Raw genomic sequence first — 21,193 nt, 5'->3', positions numbered from 1 at the left:
TGAGTTTTGCATGAAAAGTCTTTGGAGGAAAACTCAGGTTCAGCCGCCGAAAGTCAAGTTCGGCCGCCGAACATGCATGCGTTTTGGAGGCACGTTAGGCCCCCGAAAGCATGAGTTAGGGAAGTTCAGGTTCGGCCGCCGAAAGTCAAGTTCAGCCGTCGAACATTGCATGGATGCGGAGGCACATTCGGCCCCCGAACGTGGCCTGGCCAGCCACCTATAAAAGGGTCCCTTAGCCAAAAATGGGCGAGCTTTTTCTCCCCATTTCGGCCAAGGTGAGCATTCTGCCATCCTTCCCCAATCTTGAGTTTTTCCTTCCTTTTTCCATGATCTTTACAAGTTTATAACTTTGGTTTTGAAGATCTTTGAGCTTAGAACGAGTTTTGGAGCTTGGAGACCAAAAGTTTGAAACTTCTCCCATCTCCAAGTTTAGATCTCCTCAACCCTCGATCTCCAAGAGGTAAGAGCCGATCTTAAGCTCAATGTACAATTTAAACAAGTTTTACGAAGTTTTAAGGGGTAGAATGCATGTTAGGGTATATGTTGAACCTATGGGTTTTTGATGACTTTTTGAACAATGTAGCTTGATTGTGTATGATTGAAGTGTTGTAGAGGGGGTATATGCATGTTTGAGGCCCCTAGGAACTTGTATGCATGATTTGGTTGGAGTATATGCTTGATTTGTGGATTTGGGAGGCAGGAGGTTCATGTGAACCAAGTTTCTGCCCGTTTGGCAGAAACCAGGTTCGGCAGCCGAAGGAAGTTTCGGCCGCCGAACCCCTCTTGTGGAGGCAGCATTCGGCTGCCGAAGGTGCCCCCGAAAAGAGACTTTCGTCTCTGTCTGGGACTTTCGGCCGCCGAATGTGCCGCCGAACCTGCCTGAGTTTCGTCTCTGTCCAGGACTTTCGGCCGCCGAAGGTGCCGCCGAAAGTGCCCTGTTCAGCCATTTCATGCATACCTCTATGTGATATTTTCAGGTTGTTTTAGGGGGTTTTTGGGGAATATATTAGAGTTATGTTTATGTATGTTTGGTCCCTCATTGGAGTCCACCTGTGTAGGTTCGGACCCGAGGAACCAAGGACCCCAGCAGTGAGACAGCTGCTACAGAGTTTGTCAGAGTCTGCCAGAGGTGAGTGGAACTAAACTTAACCTTTTAAATTTAGAAATGAAATGCTTTTATCATGCTTCATGCATCATGATCATATTATAGGTTGTTGCATTAGAACTCACGACTATGCCGCATTGTATTGTTGTGATAGATGATAGTGGATGGACACTAGGATGATTCATTAGCCCTCTATATACGAAGTCCTGTGGTGCCCATAATAGGGCCGGGCAATACGAAGTCCTGTGGTGCCCATAATAGGGCCGGGCAATAACTCCGAGTACGAAGTCCTGTGGTGCCCATAATAGGGCCGGGCAATACGAAGTCCTGTGGTGCCCATAATAGGGCCGGGCATGGAGTTGAGGGATTTTTGAATCAGTCCATCCGTGGTGTGATTTGTTTGTGCAGTGGCGCATTTCATGATAGCATATTTTAAATATTCTTTTTACAGTTCTACTCACTGGGCATCTAGCTCACCCCTCTCCCCTAACCCCCAGGTTTGCAGGTACGGGATAGATAGAGAAGGCAAGAAGAGAAAAAGTCATATGTATGTAATAGTTAGTTTGTGGACATGACGAATGTATTATGATGAAATGTAAAAATACTCAGGATGTTATGTAATGAGGTCATTGAGGATAGAGTTGTGCTTGACCATAATATATTGTTAATCCCTTTTGTATATACATGATCTTATGTTATGATGTTTATGTAAACTAACTCAACACAGGTTGTTTTGCCTTTAAGGCTTGATGAGATCCCACAGAGGGACTATGTTATGTATATGTTCAGAGTATGCACAGGTTGAGTTAGTTGATGACAGTATGTATGAAGAAAAGTTTTAAAATTTTATGCATGTTGATGATCATGTATGGGATTATATAGGTTTACAGGTTATATGTCAGGCTTGCTACGGGTCCCGGCGGCCTTAAGTCGACCCGGATCCTAGCGCCGGTAGCGGTCCGGATTTCCGGGGCGTTACAATTACTATTTGGATATAAAATAATTATTCCTTATTACTTCATAGCCATGCATATAAATACCATTTAATCAAATTTTACTACAAACTTTAATTATTCTTTTAGCATATTTAATATAATAGAAACAACAAGTACACATAATCTAATAAAAATAAAGTATGTGACAAGATAGAAATATGTAATTATCCTTTTTGTGTATATCCAAAATATGCCTCCAACGTGTCTCTTAACATATTCACTTTCTATTGTTATTTTGTAGACCACTTTGAAACTACACTTAATGTTGTAAAAAATGATAGAGATTCATTCACTCTCTATTGCATTCCAACAAAATTATTTCTTGCCCTATCGCTAAAACTAGAATAAATTTCAACCACTTGATGTTAGCCTCACACTCCTTATAACATATTCTGAAATCAAGTCCCAACATGCCAATTTAGAGGCTTTTAATTTTTTCAAGTTAGGATGATCTTTTAAAATGTTAAATCATTTTAATTTAATAAATTAATTATGATTAACTACAAATTCACTAGAGTGATAATGATATGTCACTTTGAATCCATTGCTTAATAATAATTATGTTACTTGACTTGCTACAAAGACACATTCTTCCCAATTTTAATTTATAAAATGATTAATATTTTTTAATATTTATAAAATTGGTCTATTATGGTAAAATTGAAATTCCTGAATTAAAATACAAAAGAAAGCAAAAATAAAGATGTCTATTATTAAAATTTGAGTTGCATTATTAAAATGATTGAAAGATTATTTTATGATCAACATTTTCAAAATATTTATTATTGATGAAGTACAATAATTTTAAATTTTCATATTAAAATTTCATTTTATTAAACAAATAAATGGAGGGATGTAAAATATTATTTTCCATTTACTAGTTTTTTTCAATTTTGTTTAGATAAAAAATAAAAAATATAATAAAATTATTTTCTTGTACGAATGTTGAAAACAAAAAGAAATAAGTTTGAAATGAGAGAAGAGAGAGAAACAAAAAAGAGAAGAGAAGAGAGTGAGGGGGAAGAGAAGAGCAAAAGATCATAAGAGAAGAGAACATTGTGTGCATGACGAGGGGATGATTGGAGTTTGTCTTTTTGTTCTTCGAGTTTTGTTTGAGTTTTTTTTTTCTTTCATCTTTCTTCTTGTTTATTTTTTTCCCTCTACCTTTGGATAGGGAACCATCACTCAGCCTCTAGATTATCCCTCACCTACTTTGGCCATGATGGTTTTATTTTAGTTTCATGTGTTCTTTGCTTTTGCATGTCCCAATTGCTTCAACGGAGGCAGTTGCTTTGTATTTGCATTTTGAATGTGAACTTCTTGGCTTTTGGTTTTGAAAAGGTTGCTTGTTCTGTGGTATTGTAACTTGGGCCCACATCGATTCGTCTGGTGAGTCACATTACTATCGACTATTAGATTGCTTAAACCTCTGCAGTGTTGCCTCCTTTGCAATCGTTTCTTTCGAGTTGCTAGGGTTTGGCTAGGGTTTTTCATTTGCATGCATGTCTTGTGTTGTTTGTTTGTGTCGATTTATTGGATTGGGCTCCACCATTTATTGGTTATGATGTTTCCAGTTTGCTTTTCTGTGCTCGAAAGGGTTGAACAGTTGAAGAAACATTAATAGCTGCGGTATATCGGTCTGTGGCCTGGCTAGGCTTTAGTTTCTTTCAATTCTAGGTTGTGGGCAACTTGTGGTTTGGTTTGGGTTTATGGTTGGTGTGATATGCTTATTAGGTTTTTTGGTTGGATTGATATGTTTTTTCTAGCCTTAGTAGTGTAAACGAATCGAGTCGAGCTGAGTTTTGAAGAGCTCAATCTTGATTCGCTAAAATTTTTTTGAGTTTGAATCGAATTGGAGCTTTACTAATTTTAAACTCGAGTTTTACTAATTTTGAACTCGAACTGAGTATTAATAAGCTCAAACTTAGCTTGTTTAGCAAACAAGTTTAGACAAATCGAGTTTTTAATCGAGATTAGTCTCGAATAGTTCACGAACGATTCAATTTATTTCATATATAATGAGTTTTAATTTAAAATTAATAAGTATAAAACTAAATAATTTTAGTTAAATAAATATATAAATAAATTAACTCGTAAACATGCATATATTTGGATCGTTAAGTTAAGTTTTAAAAGTGTAATTAAACTATATAGAGTTAAACGTTAAAAAAATTAGATTTGGCTTATGAAAATATATGTGGGGTTTGACTTTGTTTCCCTTATGATATTAAAAAATTGTTCACCGATCTGTTCGCAAATCTGCTCATTCATTTATATAATTATGTTTGGTAAAAAAATATAGAAAAAAAAGTTTATGATAAATTTATCATTTTAAGAAAAAAAAACTTCAAACTTTATTATTTTTCACATTCACGTCTTTGATTTTTTTATTTCTTTAAATTATATCATAATAGATTATTAATGGTTGTTACATTGACATTTGATAATAGCGTAATACAATAAAATCAATACGCGCAATTATAATATATTATTATAAAAATCTTTTAGGGGTAGAATTATTAAAATTCATAAGGTTTAGAATTTTGTTTTTAGGCAATTGTCACATTATAAATTGATTAAATGCATGAAAGTTAATTTTAAGTCTAAATTCAAGTTTTAAATTAATTAAAAATTGATGTAGCGTGATTTTTATGTTTACGTATGTATAATCATTTTACGCTTCTACACATTTTAAATCATAAATTGATTGAAACCATTTGTTTTTGACCATACGTTAAAAATGTTTAATACATGTAACTTCAAAATTTTTATTAAAATATTGTATGTAGTAAGATAAACTAATTTAAATAATTTTTTGCAAGAAAGATTTTTTTTTCATAAATAATCATGTGACAGCTACAATAAAATTATTTCTTCGATGAAATTATTTTATCACATTTTTCTTAAATAATTAATGAAATACATTTGTCAATCAAAATGAAAATTAGGTTATTTTTTTAAAAGTAATCTTTTTTTACAAAATAAAAAATTATTTTATTTTATTTTCTTAAACTAACTTATGAGATTTGAAAGAAAAAGAGTTTCTGTTTGAAGTTTTTATTATTTATTTTCTATATTAATTATTAAATTATAAACTCATAATTTATAATTTCCACCATACTTTTGCATAATTAATTCTCATGATCTGAAATTCAGAAAGTAGGGCTTTACAAGAGTTTTGTGAACTTAGAGAAAAACTTAGTCTGAAAGAAGAGTGACCCTCTCCTTTTATTCTTTTTCTTCCTCTGCCAATGGCGTGTAACGGCCTTATTTCTATTGGGTCACCTGTCTTTGCCATACTAATACGATCGTACGAGGATATTAGACATCTACAGCATATGTAAAGGCCATTTAATTCTCTTCTGATACGTGTGCGGATGGACTCACCCGGGGGACGGGCTGGATGGGCTGGCCACCTTCCTTCCTACGGGCTGGGCAGGAAGAGGAATTCAAGATTGAGCCCAAAGAAAATCGGGACGTTGGGCTGAGAAGGTTGGACCGGTCTAACTGAGAAATCTGGATGGAGCCCGGTCTTAAGGCTGAGCGGGCCGAACCTGATTCATGTGGGAGGTTTGAAGGTCTTCAGGTAATAGGCTGTTACCATGGGCCCAGCCTCAAATCGGGATAGAGAAATCCAACGGTCATCAAATTCTAATTAGATTCCATCAAAATAATTTATAATTTTAAGTTAATCAAATACTTATATATAGATATATGTATTTATTATAACAATCTAATTAATTATCTGATATATTTAATCTATTAATATTAGTTTTTTTAAATGAAGTCAAATTTTTATTAATTAAATATAAGCTTAAACTTCTAGATTATTTTGAATTAATCTACTAGATTATTTAAAAATCAGATAAAATTAAATAAATTATAATAATAAATTTATATATTATTATAATTTAAAAAATAAATAAAAATTATGAGACAGCTCCCATTTAACATCTTAAAAATAATTTAATATCATTGGATGAAAAATGATAACAAAAAATTTAAAACAAAATTTCATTTTGGACGAATCCAAATCCAGCTTGGAAACAAAATTTTCCTGGATTGGACAGGGAATCCATGGATGAATTGAATATGAACAGGAAGCATAAATAAATATTGTAAAAAAAAAAAAATCATAAAAAAGGGATAAATAAAGTAACGTTGAGTAAGAGGGTAGGAAAAGAAGATGACATGCAGCCACTTTGCATCTCTTCTCTCTGGACTATTTATTTAGTACTTTTCCTCTCCATCTCTCTCTCTTCCTCTGCATCTTCTCTCTCTAACAATCCTCCTCGAATCTCGTCACTACACCTTCGGGTCCTGAAAACCAAAGGAGGACCCATACACACACTCACACACTCGCACATAAATCCCAACTTGTGTTTTAACGAGAGTTACATATCTATCTATAAAGATATAATCTCTATAGCAAGAGAGATTAGAAAGAGAAAGATGAATAGAACATCTCCTAAGTCATGGATTCGCTCGTTGTGGTAGAATTTCAAACACCCTTTTTTGGGTATCTCTTATTCCCTTCCCTTTCACTCCCACTCGCTCTCTCTTTCGTAATTTGGGTTTATGATATTTTCTTTTTTCTTTTTCTTTTTTTTTTTTTCTGGGAAGAATTTCTTTCTTTTTGTTTTTTTTTCCCTGACATTTTGTTTCTGTGAGGATGTTTTTTTAAAGGAATTTTCTCTCTTTTGCAGGTTGGATTTGGTGGTAATGTGATTTGCTTAGTTGGCTGTAATTATTCCATAATTCTAAATATGGATTTATCTTTTGAGGGTAAAATTTGTTTATTTATTTATTTTGGATCAGTTTGTTGGATGCAATTATTTCTGTTTTCTAATTTTGTTTTTCCTTTTCTGAGTGATTTGTCATTTCAACCATTGAAACGTCCTGTGTTTTATTTTTCCGTAGTCTGAAGGTAAAATAATGGATTTATAATTTCTGTGGTCATTTAAATTGTGATATCCTTGATCTTAATGATTTAGGTATTGATTAGAGTTTCTGGGTTTTTGAGGCGCAAAAATAGAATTTCTTGCTCTTTAGGTGTTTATTACACTGAGTTGTTGAATCTCTTTGTTAATTTTCAACATTTATATATAGTTTATAGAAGAAAAACATTGTGGTGGTTGAATTTTAGAGGTTGGTAAACATTGTTTTCTCTTTATATAATATTCCTGCATTATGTTGAATTTGTTTGTATTCACAAAGCTGAGTTATTTGATATGGTGGACTATTATCTTTATGGCATGCCACTTTGGATTAGCACTTGGTGATGACCCCTATGAAAGTGCAGGAGAAGAGGCATTTCATTGTTTGTATCAGTGATTTTTTTTTTTCATTTTTTATTTTTGATTTTTCCTATGGTTAACACAAGTATTATTGCTGACCATTTAGTTTTCTCTTTCTTTCAGATCATTCTGAAAAAGTTGTATCATTGATGTAGTTGGAATGTCTTTATCAATAAAAAGTCAACCATTTTCTTTTACATGTTTAATATATTAATTAGTCAATATTTATATGATAAGAAGAAATTTAGTCCATGCAACTCCAATGAGCCTCCTAAAGGGTTTGGCTATGGAGACAAGTTACTTCGTACTGGGTATATTTAGCTGATTTGGTGTTTGTAGGTGGTGATGTCATGGGCATTATCATGGCTGTTAATGAAAAGGAAGAATTATCTATTATTAGTTTCTTTAAAGTTCATCCTTAGGCTCTTATTGTTTACCTGTTATCTGTGTAGGTATACTTACATATGTACGTGTATATTACTAGGTACACTTGAGTCAATTAAAAAGCTTTCACTTCTTTGACACTTCTCTTAGATAAAGTATATAAATGAGACGTTGTCCTTTTTCTTTTACTCAGGAAGTGCACTTGACCCATCAAAATGTAGTAAGCTAAGCATGGATGAAAAGAGAGAACTGGTCTATCAATTATCAAAGTATGCAGGTGCCTCTGAAATGCTACAGTCATGGAGCCGTCAGGATATTTTGCAAATCCTGTGTGTGGAGATGGGAAAAGAAAGGAAATACACGGGCTTGACAAAGTTGAAAATCATAGAGCATCTTCTTAAAATTGTCTCAGAAAAGAAAGCTGGGGAGTGTGAAGTGACAACAGGTGTCGAGACAGAATCATCTCCTGCACCTGTCCAGAGATCTTCCAAAAGGCAGAGGAAAACTGACAACCCATCACGGTTAACTGTTTCAGTTAACTGTACTGCAGCTAGTAATGGAGGCAGTGATTTAGGTAATACTGTGTATTGCAAAAACTCAGCTTGCAGAGCTACCTTAAAACAAGGTGATGCATTTTGCAAGAGGTGTTCATGTTGCATCTGTTACAAGTATGATGACAACAAGGATCCCAGCCTGTGGTTAACTTGCAGCTCAGAGTCTCCTTTTCAGGGTGTTGCATGTGGCATGTCATGCCATCTTGACTGTGCCTTGAGACATGAAAGTTCAGCCATTGGAAAAGATGGATATGATGGGAGCTTTCGCTGTGTAGCTTGTTGGAAGGTGAATGATTTACTTGGGTGAGTATTAACGTGTGCTTTTTCTTTTTCTTTTTTCATGCTCTCTTTATGGCTAATTTCATTATTGTAAAGGGCTGAAGGTTTTTCTCATGTTGTCTATCTTCTTACACCCTAATGAAATTATCCAGACTGGATGGTAGGCAATTCTTTTCAGCTTTCTGCTATGCTCACATTTTTAGTCATTGGTTTGATTGTATGGTTTCTGCTCCTCACAACATTAGTTTCTGGAATATAATTGCACTCAATACATAAAGATCTGATGTTTTGCTTTTTACTATTTTTTGATAATACCATAAGGAACTGAAACAGCTATCACAAAGTAACCTTTAAAAACTAGAGAAAGCAGTGACAAAAGGTTCAGGAAACGTAAATGAGGGATACCCAGTTGTACATTGTTCTTTTGCTTATGAGACACTATCCTTGTCTTTTGCATAAATGGTTTATGGTTCATGTCCTGATCAATAGGGAACTTTTTTGTATACGTTGTGTGGGAATGGAGGAATGGGAGTAGTAGGGAATTTTTCGAATAGATAGCCATAGCCTAGAAATGGAGGAATGGGATTTGAAAGCAGTGTGTTTAATTTTCTGGGACTAAAAGAGAACTTATGAAGTAGAGGAATTAGGCAATCAAGATGAAATTCTTGAGAATGCTTCTCTTTTGCTGTCTATGTATTTTCCTTTTTCTTAATTTGTAGATTATCTAAGTCTTTTAGGATAGTTTCATTACAATTTCTTTTGATTATGTGTATGAACCAGGTTGTTCTACTTAATTTTTAAACAAATTTTCAAAATCTCTTACTTACCTAAGCCTAGCTACCAGGTGAAAGGATTTTGTTTATTTTATTTATGTTATGTTATGGTTACTTATTGGATGACACTTGTAAGTTGCATTGCAGCAAAAAATATCTCATAGAGAAGTCAAGGTAATATATTGAAGCATTTGTCTATTCAAGTGCAACTATGGAATGGGGTGTATTCCAGTTCATTCATCATGTCTTAGATTCAAATATGCATTTTTTAAACATGTTGTGTGTTGGCAATCTTGTTTTCTAGAAATATAGTTTTACAAGGATTTGGAGCTTTAGGGGTATATACATAGATATGGATGAAATTCAGTTTCACAGATATCTTAAACAAGGCTTCTTAATCTTTGGATTGCATGATGTTAACGCTAGATGTGATGCCCAGGAAATTCCGTATGAGAAATTTAGAATCTTCCGATCTCATAGTTGAACTTCTGTAGCTGTCATCATTCTCATTACATACTCTTCTATCTCTCTTCATTTTCTATATCCATTATCATTATTGTAGATTACTAATTAGTCATTTATAGGGATAAAGTATAAGAATGCACTTCCTGTGAACTGTCACCATGATTTATTCTCAAGTTTAGGGATTTGATTGGTATGATGCAAATGCTTGATGTATCGTTGAATTTCTGGATTCAGTTTGCTGAATGATAATCTACTACCACCAGCTTGTTTGTTTTGTTCACAAACATGTTTGGCAAACACAATCTTATTTGAATATAGGGGTTTCCACTTCACTTCCATATTGGGTCATTAAGTACATTGAAAATTTACTTTATTTTGTCCTCTGCCTATGTGATGTTAGTTTGTATTATCTACATTTCTATTTATCCAACATAAAGAATCAAATGCTTCTATATGGAAATATAACATAGTAGTGGTGGAAGGAGTGAGGAGAGAGAAGGATAAATTTAAAACAATGTAGCTAAAGAAGTATCATAAGATATATAATTTTTGAGTACTGTATCAAATTGGTCTCCAAAAAAGCTGAATGGCGAAAAGGGATCCATACAGCTGACCTCAAATAGTTTCGGATAACAATAATATTGTATTTATTGCGCTTATTGTTCAAACTGTGGTATCACAGATGAAACATTTATATATATATATATATATATGGTTGACTTGAAATTTAGCATCCGTGATCTGCATAGATATAATCATAAACCCAATGGTTGCAAAAATATGAATAAAAAGCACATTATGGGAATGGGCAACAGACTGGCTAACTTATGTGTGTGTGTTGATCCCCTATATATTATGTATAATGTTTCAGTAAACTTTTAGATGGAAACATGACATCTTTTTTTACTTTGTTCATATTTTTTCAGTGAATATGTGTACTGTGAAATGGTCAAAACTCAAAAATATATTTGTGCTTAACTTTCATATTTATGATGCCACTTTGATCAACAAATTTTTGTTTGGTGTGAAGATGAAAGAAACTGGGAGAGCTTTCTCATGTATATTTTGAAATCATCATCTGATATCTCCCCCTCCACTTGAAGCTATAAGAAAATCCAAGTATATTAACTAGTACTCTGTGAATTGTGGATTTTCAGTCTCAGCAATTAATCACAGAGGGCCTAGAATATGTATTCTCCATCGCTTGTAACTTGGAAAAACTTATTAATCCTTGTTAAGTTTGCTAAATCTTTTTCTCTTCTAACCCCACAAAAACTGCATGGCTCTTATACGTCTGCTTATAAATTGATGCATGTGATTTGTTATACCATCCCATTACGAAGTTTCAATATCTTATTGTCTATCCATGCAACTTCTAGGAGAACAATGGGAATGTTTTTCTTCCAATGCAACATGAAAAAAAAAAAAAAAAAAATTGGTGTTGCTTAAAATTTATGTCACAAGCATTCACGATAGCTGCCTTGTCAGGTACATTTCAGAATGAAATATTGGGAATCAAGCACATAAAATAGTCATAAAGTGATCTGTTTCACATTGATCATTGCATAAAATTTTAGTTGCTTCATAAATATAGCAAGCTTTAACTAACTTTGTGGTTGGAATCTTAATTGTATTCAGATGCTGGAGAAAACAATTAATGATGGCCAAGGATACAAGGCGGGTCGACATATTATGCTATCGTGTGTCCTTGAGTAAAAAACTTCTCAACAAGACTGGAAAGTATCAAAAACTTTATAATATTGTAGATGAAGCTGTGAAGAAGCTTGAAGCTGAAGTGGGTCCATTAACTGGATTACCTGTAAAGATGGGTAGGGGTATTGTCAATAGACTTTCTTCAGGACCAGAGGTTCAAAAATTGTGCGCCTTTGCTTTGGAATCACTGGACAAAATGCTTTCAAGTACTGTTGCTCATCCATTCCCTGATCCAATAATAAGAGGTATTTCTCATTTTGTACTAACACCATGGCTGAACACGAATTTTAAAAATTCATCAAAATTCTTTCATTTGTTGATGGCTGAAATCTGAGGTCATTGGAAATTTTCCTTTGATGCTTTTCCTCTTGAGCTTTGACTTATAAAAAGCAATTAGATACTGTTGGAAATATTGAGTATTACATCCGGTATTTCTCAAGCCATGAACTCTTAAGTAACCATTAATCGGGTAACTGATACTCAGTCCTCAACTTTGAAGTTTGTAACACTTCAGTCCTTCATCTATTGTTTGTTATCACAAATCTCTTTTTTTTTAAAATGTTACATAAAAATCCTTTGTCTTTAAAAACATTCATAAAAATCCCCCATCTTTACAAACTTTTCATAAAAATCTCTTAGACCATTTTTCATTCATTTATCAGGCAAAATAGATATGTAAATGTATATCACTTTGTAAATGAAACAAAAATGAACAATAAATGGCTTGAGAGATTTTTAGGCAACATTTTTAAAGATGAGGGACTTTGTAGTAAGTGGTAACAAATTAAAGATGAGGGACTAAAGTGTAACAACATCTAAAGTTGAGGGATGATTGTTAAAAAAATTTCCCTCATTAATCTTTATGCATTTTTAACTATTTTGTGTAATATTGCAGATATAAATGCAACAGTTATGACAATGGTCAGATTTGAAGACGTAAATGCAACTTCACTAATTGTGGTTTTGGGTTCTGAAGATCCTTCGCCAAGTGCCATTGTTGGTTATACCTTGTGGCATCGCAAGACTCAGGATACTGATTATCCTACAGAACCAACTTGCACTCTGTTTGTACCAAATACAAGATTTGTGGTCACAGGTCTTTCTCCTGCTACGGAATACCATTTCAAAGTTGTTTCCTTCAATGATGTAAGAAGAGAAACAGGCATGTTTGAAGTTCAATGCTGTACCCGGGATGAAGTCCCAAACTGCTCGGAAAGAAGTCAAAGCCCAGCAACCAATTGTAGCAGCCTTTCCAATCCATCTTCTGTGGAAGATGAAACTAATCACAATGCTCCATGTGGCAACCACATTGTTAACCGAGCAGACAATTATCATAATTACTGCAAGGATAGTGACAAAATTGTTTCTGCCAATGTTTCCAATGGTGTTATTATAAGCAGTGGTAGTGGAGCAAGTGGAGGAACCACAGCAGATGCAGTTCCTTTGTTAGATGAGGAACGTGCCATGCAGGTAGCTACCTTGCTGCCAAGTTCTGATATGCAAAAGCTTCAGAACAAGCATTTGCTGGAGGACCAAATAGTTGATGATATAAGCACTGATGATGGTTCAGGTACGCCTGTTCAAACTGGCTTGGAATGCGTGCCATTTGTCGGCAACTCAGAAGCTAGTTTGCCTATTACTCCCTGCAAACTGGAAATAGTTAAGGATGTGCAAGGAAGAAATGCAAGATCAAAATCCAGCAACAAGGATCTGTCAAATGGCACTGGGAAAGGGGAAGAGCCACAAGATGGAAGCACATCAAGGAAGAGAAGTGGGGAAAGGCGAGATGAAGAGTGTATGGCCGATGGTCATTCAGACAGGGATTTTGAGTATAATGTGAAGGTTATCAGATGGTTAGAATGTGGGGGACATATCGAGAAGAATTTCCGGCAGAAATTCTTGACTTGGTATAGCTTAAGGGCAACCCCACAAGAGATAAGAGTTGTGAAGGCATTTGTTGATACATTCATCCAAGATCCTGCATCTTTAGCAGAACAGCTTGTGGATACCTTTTCAGAATGTATCTCGAGCAAGAAATCATCGGTTGTGCCTTCCGGGTTCTGCATGAAGCTATGGCATTGACAGCCTTTATGGTTTTGCTACATGAACCTGCCATTGGTTTGTATAGCAATAATTCTTTACTCCATTAGCATTCATCATTTAGACTCATCATTTACATTTATTATCAGCTTTTGCCATTCTTATGGTGTAAGAATGTGAGAATTCATTCTCTTTTATATATATAGTGCCCTTTTCAGTCAGTTCAGCTTTCAGAATTAAGGGTTCATTTGTCATACAGGTTATGAATCCTCAATTGATTTAATGCTCTGTTGGGAGCCTGGGAGCTTGAAAAACATCTTGTCTTGCATGAACAGGCACTCACAATTTGAAGGCATTATTTAGCGCACTCGATATATATGCACACTCGCTAAAAAAATGTTGGTTCCAATCTTTTATGGAAAATCCTTTTTATTTGAAGGACTTCGAAACTGGTATATTGTTAAAATTTTCCAACTACTTTAAAATTTGGTTACTTAAAAGGCTTGCCACGTGCCGGTTTTGAGTTGAATTTATGCGTGTTGGTTCTTTGATTAATTTATTTGAACAGGCGCCTAGGGTTCATTTGGAACTGGCAATTTTTAGCTTCACTAAATCTATGAATTTGAACCAGTAATTTATCTGTGTGTAGTTGTGAAAAATAATTTTTTATTTTTTATTTTATTTTTATTTTTTTTGTTCTTCATAGAGAAAACGTGTTTATTTTATATAATATTAAAAATAATTTTCAATTTGAAAAATTAAAAAATATGTTCAAATTATCATTTTTTTATAAATTATGTTTTTTTTTTTTTTTGTTTACAATGCTCTTTAGCTTAATGTTTATATCAGTTTAAAATAGAGAGAAAAATTCATGTATTTTATATTAATTTTAAAAAAACTCTATACATATTTAAATATATAAATATAATTATTAAAAATATATTTCTTTTTATTTAAAATCTATCGATATATGGAGTTTGCATTTTCAATTCTTCAATATAATAAAGAAAATATAAAAAATAATTATTTCAGTATTTTCTATTTTCTTATAAAATTTTGAAAACAAGAAATTTATTTTTGATTTTTTGATTAAAACAAAAAAAAATAAAATAATAAGTTTTTTTAATTTTTGAAAGAACAAGAAAGTATGTCTTAGAAATCAGACATATTTTCTGTAACTAAATGTGCTCTTAGCTTCTTTTACGGTTTTGAATCTGACTTCAGTTTCTATTTAACTCGGCTCAATCTGGTAGATTTTTTTAAACTGAATTCAACCGTCAAATTTTTTTTTTCTTTCTTTTCTAAAATTTTATCATTCTCTTAAATGGAAAAAAAAAAATATGATTTTGACTCAATTTTGAACTGGCTGATCTTCTGATGATATAAATAACAAGGCGAAGAAGAGCTAATGGCACTGCAACAAGTGGCCATTGCAAGTCAGAAGGTTTGTGAATTAAATAAGTCTCCTTACTTGGAGGAAAAGACGACATTTTTAAATAATAATAATAATATATTTTTTTATCTTAAATTATAATATAATTAATAAATTTATTTTTTTATTTTTTAACATTTAATTCTAACAAAATTTAAAAAAAAAATTTCTAAAATATTTAATTCTATCAAAATTAAAAATTTTTTTCCCTAAAATATACCATTAATGAAAGTAAAAATGACTAATAATTTTTTTATTCTTCTTTTCTTCGGTCTTAATACATTCTCTCTTAGTATTCATTTTCTTTCCTGGTTGAAGCAACACATAACAATTTATAATTTTTACAATCACATTACAAAAATAAAAAAATTCATTTAAAATCACATTACAATTTACTATCGCATTATAAGAATCAAAGAATTAAAAAAATAAAAATTCTATTCTACAAATAAATTAAAATTTCAACAATTAAAATTTTTCAGCTTATAAAAGCCAATAGATCTAATAAAAATCAAACTACATAAACTCAATATTGAAGTTTCAAGGAAAAACAAAATATCATCGAAGGCAATCGAACAAAGACTGCACACATGGCCCAAACTAGTCGCAAAGGAAAGGTGTCATTGAAAAACATTCTCTACGTTATTGTTGCTTGATGATTGTTAATCGGAGTGCTCTTTCGTTCATCTGATCCTTTAATTATCCCTCCATTATCGAGTTAAGGTCAACCATTGACGTAATGATTCTGCGGGCTGATCCATGTTACTTCCCGCCACTCGCCACTCATCACTCGACATTGCTTTTGCCATCTCGTTGTCAATTACTGTAGGGTTGAATGGATTTTTAAGATATAGAATTTGTAGTTTTGGGTGTCTTTAGATTAGGCTTTTATGATGGGAAGCAAATGAAAAAAATTTGAGGATTTAAAGGTGAAAGTAATTTTTGTGATTGATAAGTGTATTTTTAGAAGGGAAAATTACTTTTTAGTCCCTGAGGTTTAACGTAATTAATACTTCTGTCCCTCTATTTTGGCGACCGAACACTTAAGTCCCTCACTTTCTCTTTCGTCCAAATTTATATTCCTTCTGTCTATTTAAGCTGTTTGATCAAAGATTCAAATGTGAGAGGTGATAATTTTTTCCAAAAATACCCTCCTCTCAATGTGAGATCTCTATTTTTTTTCTCTTTCATATATTCTCCATTTCCTTTTATCCATTATTAACTCTTCTCTCTTTTTTTCTCTCTCTCTTTTTTTCATCTTTCTTCTCCCTCGTATTTTCTCTGTTTCTTTTAACATTATTTAATTTTCTTTTTTTTTTTTCTCTTTTTCATCTTTTTTCTCCCTTATATTTTCTCTATTTTGTTTTTGACATTGTTGATTTTTCTTTTTTTTTTTTTCTCTTTTTCATCTTTATTCTCCCTCCTATTCCCTCTATTTCCTTTTGATATTGTCGATTTTTTTTTCTCTCTTTTTCATCTTTCTTCTCCCTAAAGCATTATTTGAAAGTTGCAGAAAGGATAGGAATTATGGTGAAGAAGAAGAAGTTGCAGAAAAGGTAAGAGTTATGGTGAAGAAGAAGAAGAAGAAGAAGAAGAATCTACAGTGAAAAGGCATTGGGTTAGAGTTTTATAATTTTGAAATAGCGGGACTTTTAGTGAGGGACAATTTTGTCAATTCACATATCCCAAACGACTATTTTGGACGGAAGGACTACAAATTTGGATAGAAAAAAAAGTGAAGGATTTAAGTATTGGGTAAGCAAAATAGAAAAACAGAAGTGTTAATTATATTAAACTTCAGGGACTAAAAAATAATTTTCCTTTTTAAATTATATTTTGATACTTTTTTCTAATTAAAATTTATATTATTGACTTAACAAAATTATTAAATAAAATAATTTTCAATTTTGATGAAATTAAATTAGAGAAAAATATATCTATTAATTATATAATATTTCAGAAATGAAAAAGTAATATTTTTTTAATAATAATAGTAATGATGTTCGTATAAGATATAATTAATTACTGTAACTATGTTTTATATAATGTTATTTAAAGTTTTATTTAATTAAATTAATAAATATTCAAATTTAGTTACTATAAAAAAATATTAAAATTACCGACAACCGTTACTAACAATCCTATATAGTCGATAATTTCCGACTAATGTTGTATTTTTTTTTTCTAGAATCACATATTTCATTAATATGCAAATAGTACAAGGCCAAATCCATAAACAGAAACTAGAAATACAGCATTTCAACCCAAATCTAGGCCCAACATAAGAAAAGAAACCCTAGGAGAATGAGAAAGACCTGAAATCAACTCCTACCCATTTCTTGCATGCTTCAACCATGTTGGCTACCAAGAGGACGATAAATTTTCAACCTAAACATCATGGCACCCTACGAGTACTAGTGAGCTAGATAGGAAAGTGATGAAAAGCCTTAGAAAAGAAGCAGGCGCATGGACTTTGAACTTTTGCTAGACATGCCAGGAGAGAGGCTTGGTGATGCGAGCTACTAGATCTTGCCTCGAAGGAAGGCACTACCATGATGGTGAAACCTTCCAATCACCAATCGATCAAGCTTTAGAAGCTTCTGATATATAAGTAAGAGGAGAGGACTGCAGCATGCATCCTCTTCTATAAACTAAAGGTAGCAAAACTCAAAACCCCCAATACTTAGGAATTAGAATACTAAAATTTCACGGAAGAGACTAAAACGAAAAAAGAAAGAAAATCTAACTATTAAGCAAACCACAATAAGAAAAACCAGAAGAGGAGGATCAACGGTCAAAAGATCGAACCTCCCCTAAAGACAAATAGAAAATTAGACACTTTTTTTAGAAAGAAGGAGAAAAGTTTTTAAAAGAGAATTCGTATACTAACATTATATTTATAGAAAAATAAAATAACATATAAAATTTATTAATAATTGTATTAATTGTTTTATAATTATAAATATAATAATGAAAATATATAATCGATAATTTTAGTGTCAAGTATACACGTCAAATTTATTAATAATATATCATAACATTACCGAAGAATTAGATGCATAGGTATTTTTTAAAGGAAATTATTAAAAATTATTATTTTAAAAAATGATGAAACAAAATACTGACAAAAAAAAATTTATCAGTACTCTTTATTTTACATTTAGCATTACCTATCATTGTAATTTTTATTGGTATAAGTTAAAAGCTAAAAATGTTTTTATTTACAAATTCTTTATTATGCTTAGTTAAATAAAATATCCATGAACTGTTGTAGGCAGTAAAAATAATTTAGAAGAATTAATTTACTGTTTTTGACTATTTTTATTTCGTTGCTAGCTTATGTATTTTATTTTTTATATGTACATATATTATTAATTTAATACTATTAGTTGTTTTTTTAAAAATAACTAAATAGTAATACCAATGAATTGAGTAGTCGATAAAGTGTTTTTTCAGATTTAACATTACTGGCAACTGTAAATGTCATTCATGTAGCTTAAAGGAGAAAAATATTTTTATTTACAAAATTAATTAATAAAATACCAACCAAAATGTTAAGATTAATTTAGAAAAAATAATTTATTTTTTGTTATTGTCGCACAATTTGGTTAGTGCCAAAACTCAGTGGTATAAATTTTACATGGCAAGGGTGTTTCTTTTTTTTTTTTTTTGTGAAGGTGGGCAGGCCACCATTATTTTTTATTTATTTAAAACGAATGTAGGGCGTATCCATACAGTCAGAAAGTACAATGCCTTTCAACAACTGAGGCAGAGATTTAAAGAAAAAAAACAAATAGATCTCCTGGATAATCTGCTCAAAAGAGCCAAATAATGAGCCGCCTTGTTGCCCTCTCTGAAATTATGATGGACCGAAGAAGAATTAATAAGCAGTCTAATATCTTCAATCGTCTTGTTTGTTGGTGAGGATGAGCAGTTCAGAGCTGATATTAAGGCCATTGAGTCTGTTTCCACTTGCAAATTAAATAATTGTTGGCTATGACACCACTCCAAACTAACTTTCAAAGCACACATCTCTGCAGCAAGAGCGTTAGTTGCCTCTAAAGGAAAGGAGATAGCTGCAACAAAGGAACCAAATTCATCTCTTATAATTGCACCTCCTGACGAGAAAGATGGAGTGAAGGAAGCATCGATATTAAGTTTCAAAAAACCAGTTGCTGGTTTTTTTCCAATAAACCAGCATGGGCTTCAAATTCTGCAAACCGAATCCATCAGGAAGAATATCTGACAATTGTGGAAATGGTCGAGCAAATTTCTTCGTTGAATTAGCTATTCCCCAATTAAGTATAAAAGTGGCAATCTGATGCTTAATTGTTGGAAAGAAAATAGCAGTATCTCCCCAGGTTATGTCACAGTAAGCTTGCCAAATATAGAACAAAATTACCACTGGTACCAATCTACAAATTCGGCCTGCAAAAGAATTTTGTGAAAAAGATAGCCACCAAGTCATGAGCCCCTGGCTCAAGGTACCTTTAGTCGATATATCAGGCAGCACATAAGAACCAAACACTTTCCAAATCTGCTGAATAGGGTTACAGAGATAAAAAACATGGTTGACCGAAGCTTCTGCTGATTGACAAAAGGGGCAAGCTGATGCGGTCTGTATACCAAGTTTTTGCAGTTGAGATGGCAAAGGAATGGCATTTCTCAATATTTTCCAAACCAGGATTGAGAACTTCAGTGGTATACTATTGTCCCAAATCATTCGATGAGATAAAGAAGCTCCTCGACGCTGTCGAACTTCGCTATATGCTGCAGCTAACGTGAAATTACCCATATGACTATTTTTCCATCTCACCGTTCCATTTTCAATTTCAATTAACTCAGCACCAATTGAACTTGCATGGCAGATGCGCTTCCAAGAACAAGAATCCGGTGATTTATATATCATCTCTCATTGCCGATGATACTTACTGTGCATATAAGCAGACCAAATAGAATCTTTCGAAAGGTACAACCACCATATTTTCAGAGAATAAGCTTCCTGTAGAGAGAGTAGGGAGCGTAATCCAAGACCCCCCTCCTTCTTAGGCAGGCAGAATTCCGAGTACCTTACCCAATGATGCTTTGGTTGCGCCGATGCTAAGTTCTAGAAAAAATATGCAAATTTGCCCTCCATAGAGTTCATAATAGATTTCGGCAAGAGCATAGATCCCATGGTGTGTATAGGGATAGAGTTTAAAACATGCTTGATCAAAATTAATCGACCCCCAGGAGAAAGAAATTTTTTTGTCCACCCCATCAATTTAGCATCAACTTTCTGAAGCAGCTCCTTGCAATAAATTGCCCGATTTATCCCTTGGTAAATAGGAGCCCCAAGGTAGATAAAAGGTAACGATTTTCTCTTGATACCCAACAATTGTTCAAATTTTGAAACAATGGCTGGAGTCGCCTTTTTGGTACAATAAAAGGAACACTTTTCAAAATTAATTAATTGGCCCGAAGTTGTCTGATAATCAAGCAAAAAGTTCCTGAAATTACGAATGCTTTTAACATCTCCATTTATAAAGATAAGAAGATCATCAGCAAAAGATAGCTGAGACACAATTGGACAATTTCTGCCAAGCTTATAAGGCAATATTTTCCCTTGATGAATAAGCTGTTTAAGACCTCTAGTAAGGCATTCTGAGGCTAGGATAAAGAGAAGAGGAGAAAGCGAGTCACCTTGTTTCACTCCGCGCAATGGTTGAAAGAATCCATAATTGATGCCATTAACCATTATCGATAACCGAGTAGCTGCCAAATTAGACATGATTAATTCCACCACCTGATTAGAGAAACCGAATTTAAGTAGCACAGCTTTGATATACTCCCAAGAGACTCGATTAAATGCCTTTGCCATATCTAATTTAATTGCCAAATTGTGACCTCTTGTCGTCCTATCAATTTCATGAACCATCTCATTAGCTAAAAGAATATGAGAATGAATGGACCTTCCCTTCATAAATCCAGCTTGTTTAGGTGAAATAAGCTCACCTAAGAAAGAAGATAACCTGTTAGCTAGAATTCTGGTACAAACCTTACTAATGAAGGTGGCAAGACAAATTGGCCTAAATTTGCTGAACGAATCTGGATTATCCACCTTAGGGATAAGAACAATACGAGCACTGCTAAGAGCCTTCAGAATAGGAACACCCA

General features: G+C 33.0%; 1 protein-coding gene across 3 annotated transcripts; it reads left to right on the top strand.

Moving 5' to 3' along the window:
• The first annotated feature begins 6,277 nt into the window (after nt 1-6,277).
• On the top strand, nt 6,278-13,826 carry LOC110607798 (VIN3-like protein 2). Of its 3 annotated transcripts, XM_043950317.1 has the most exons (6): nt 6,278-6,619; nt 6,807-6,885; nt 7,850-7,881; nt 7,975-8,638; nt 11,491-11,810; nt 12,461-13,826. In XM_043950317.1, exons 4-6 carry the CDS (start codon nt 8,013-8,015, stop codon nt 13,645-13,647), a joined length of 2,133 nt encoding a protein of 710 aa, XP_043806252.1. In that variant the 5' UTR covers nt 6,278-6,619; nt 6,807-6,885; nt 7,850-7,881; nt 7,975-8,012; the 3' UTR covers nt 13,648-13,826. The 3 variants fall into 3 exon arrangements, with proteins under 3 accessions (XP_043806252.1, XP_021602650.1, XP_021602651.1); XM_021746958.2 differs by lacking the exon at nt 7,850-7,881 and having other exon boundaries at nt 6,281-6,593; XM_021746959.2 differs by lacking the exon at nt 7,850-7,881 and having other exon boundaries at nt 6,281-6,619.
• The last annotated feature ends 7,367 nt before the right edge of the window (nt 13,827-21,193 follow it).

This window comes from Manihot esculenta, chromosome 14, assembly GCF_001659605.2.
Source record: "Manihot esculenta cultivar AM560-2 chromosome 14, M.esculenta_v8, whole genome shotgun sequence".
Classification (NCBI taxonomy): domain Eukaryota; kingdom Viridiplantae; phylum Streptophyta; class Magnoliopsida; order Malpighiales; family Euphorbiaceae; genus Manihot; species Manihot esculenta.
Note: the sequence above shows the minus strand (reverse complement) of the source record. Positions and strands in the feature narration are given on the sequence as shown.

Coding starts and splice junctions, on each gene's coding strand:
- LOC110607798 (XM_021746958.2), top strand. Junction 8,639..11,490: donor AAGGTGAATGATTTACTTGG/GTGAGTATTAAC, acceptor AATTGTATTCAG/ATGCTGGAGAAAACAATTAA. Junction 11,811..12,460: donor CCCTGATCCAATAATAAGAG/GTATTTCTCATT, acceptor GTAATATTGCAG/ATATAAATGCAACAGTTATG.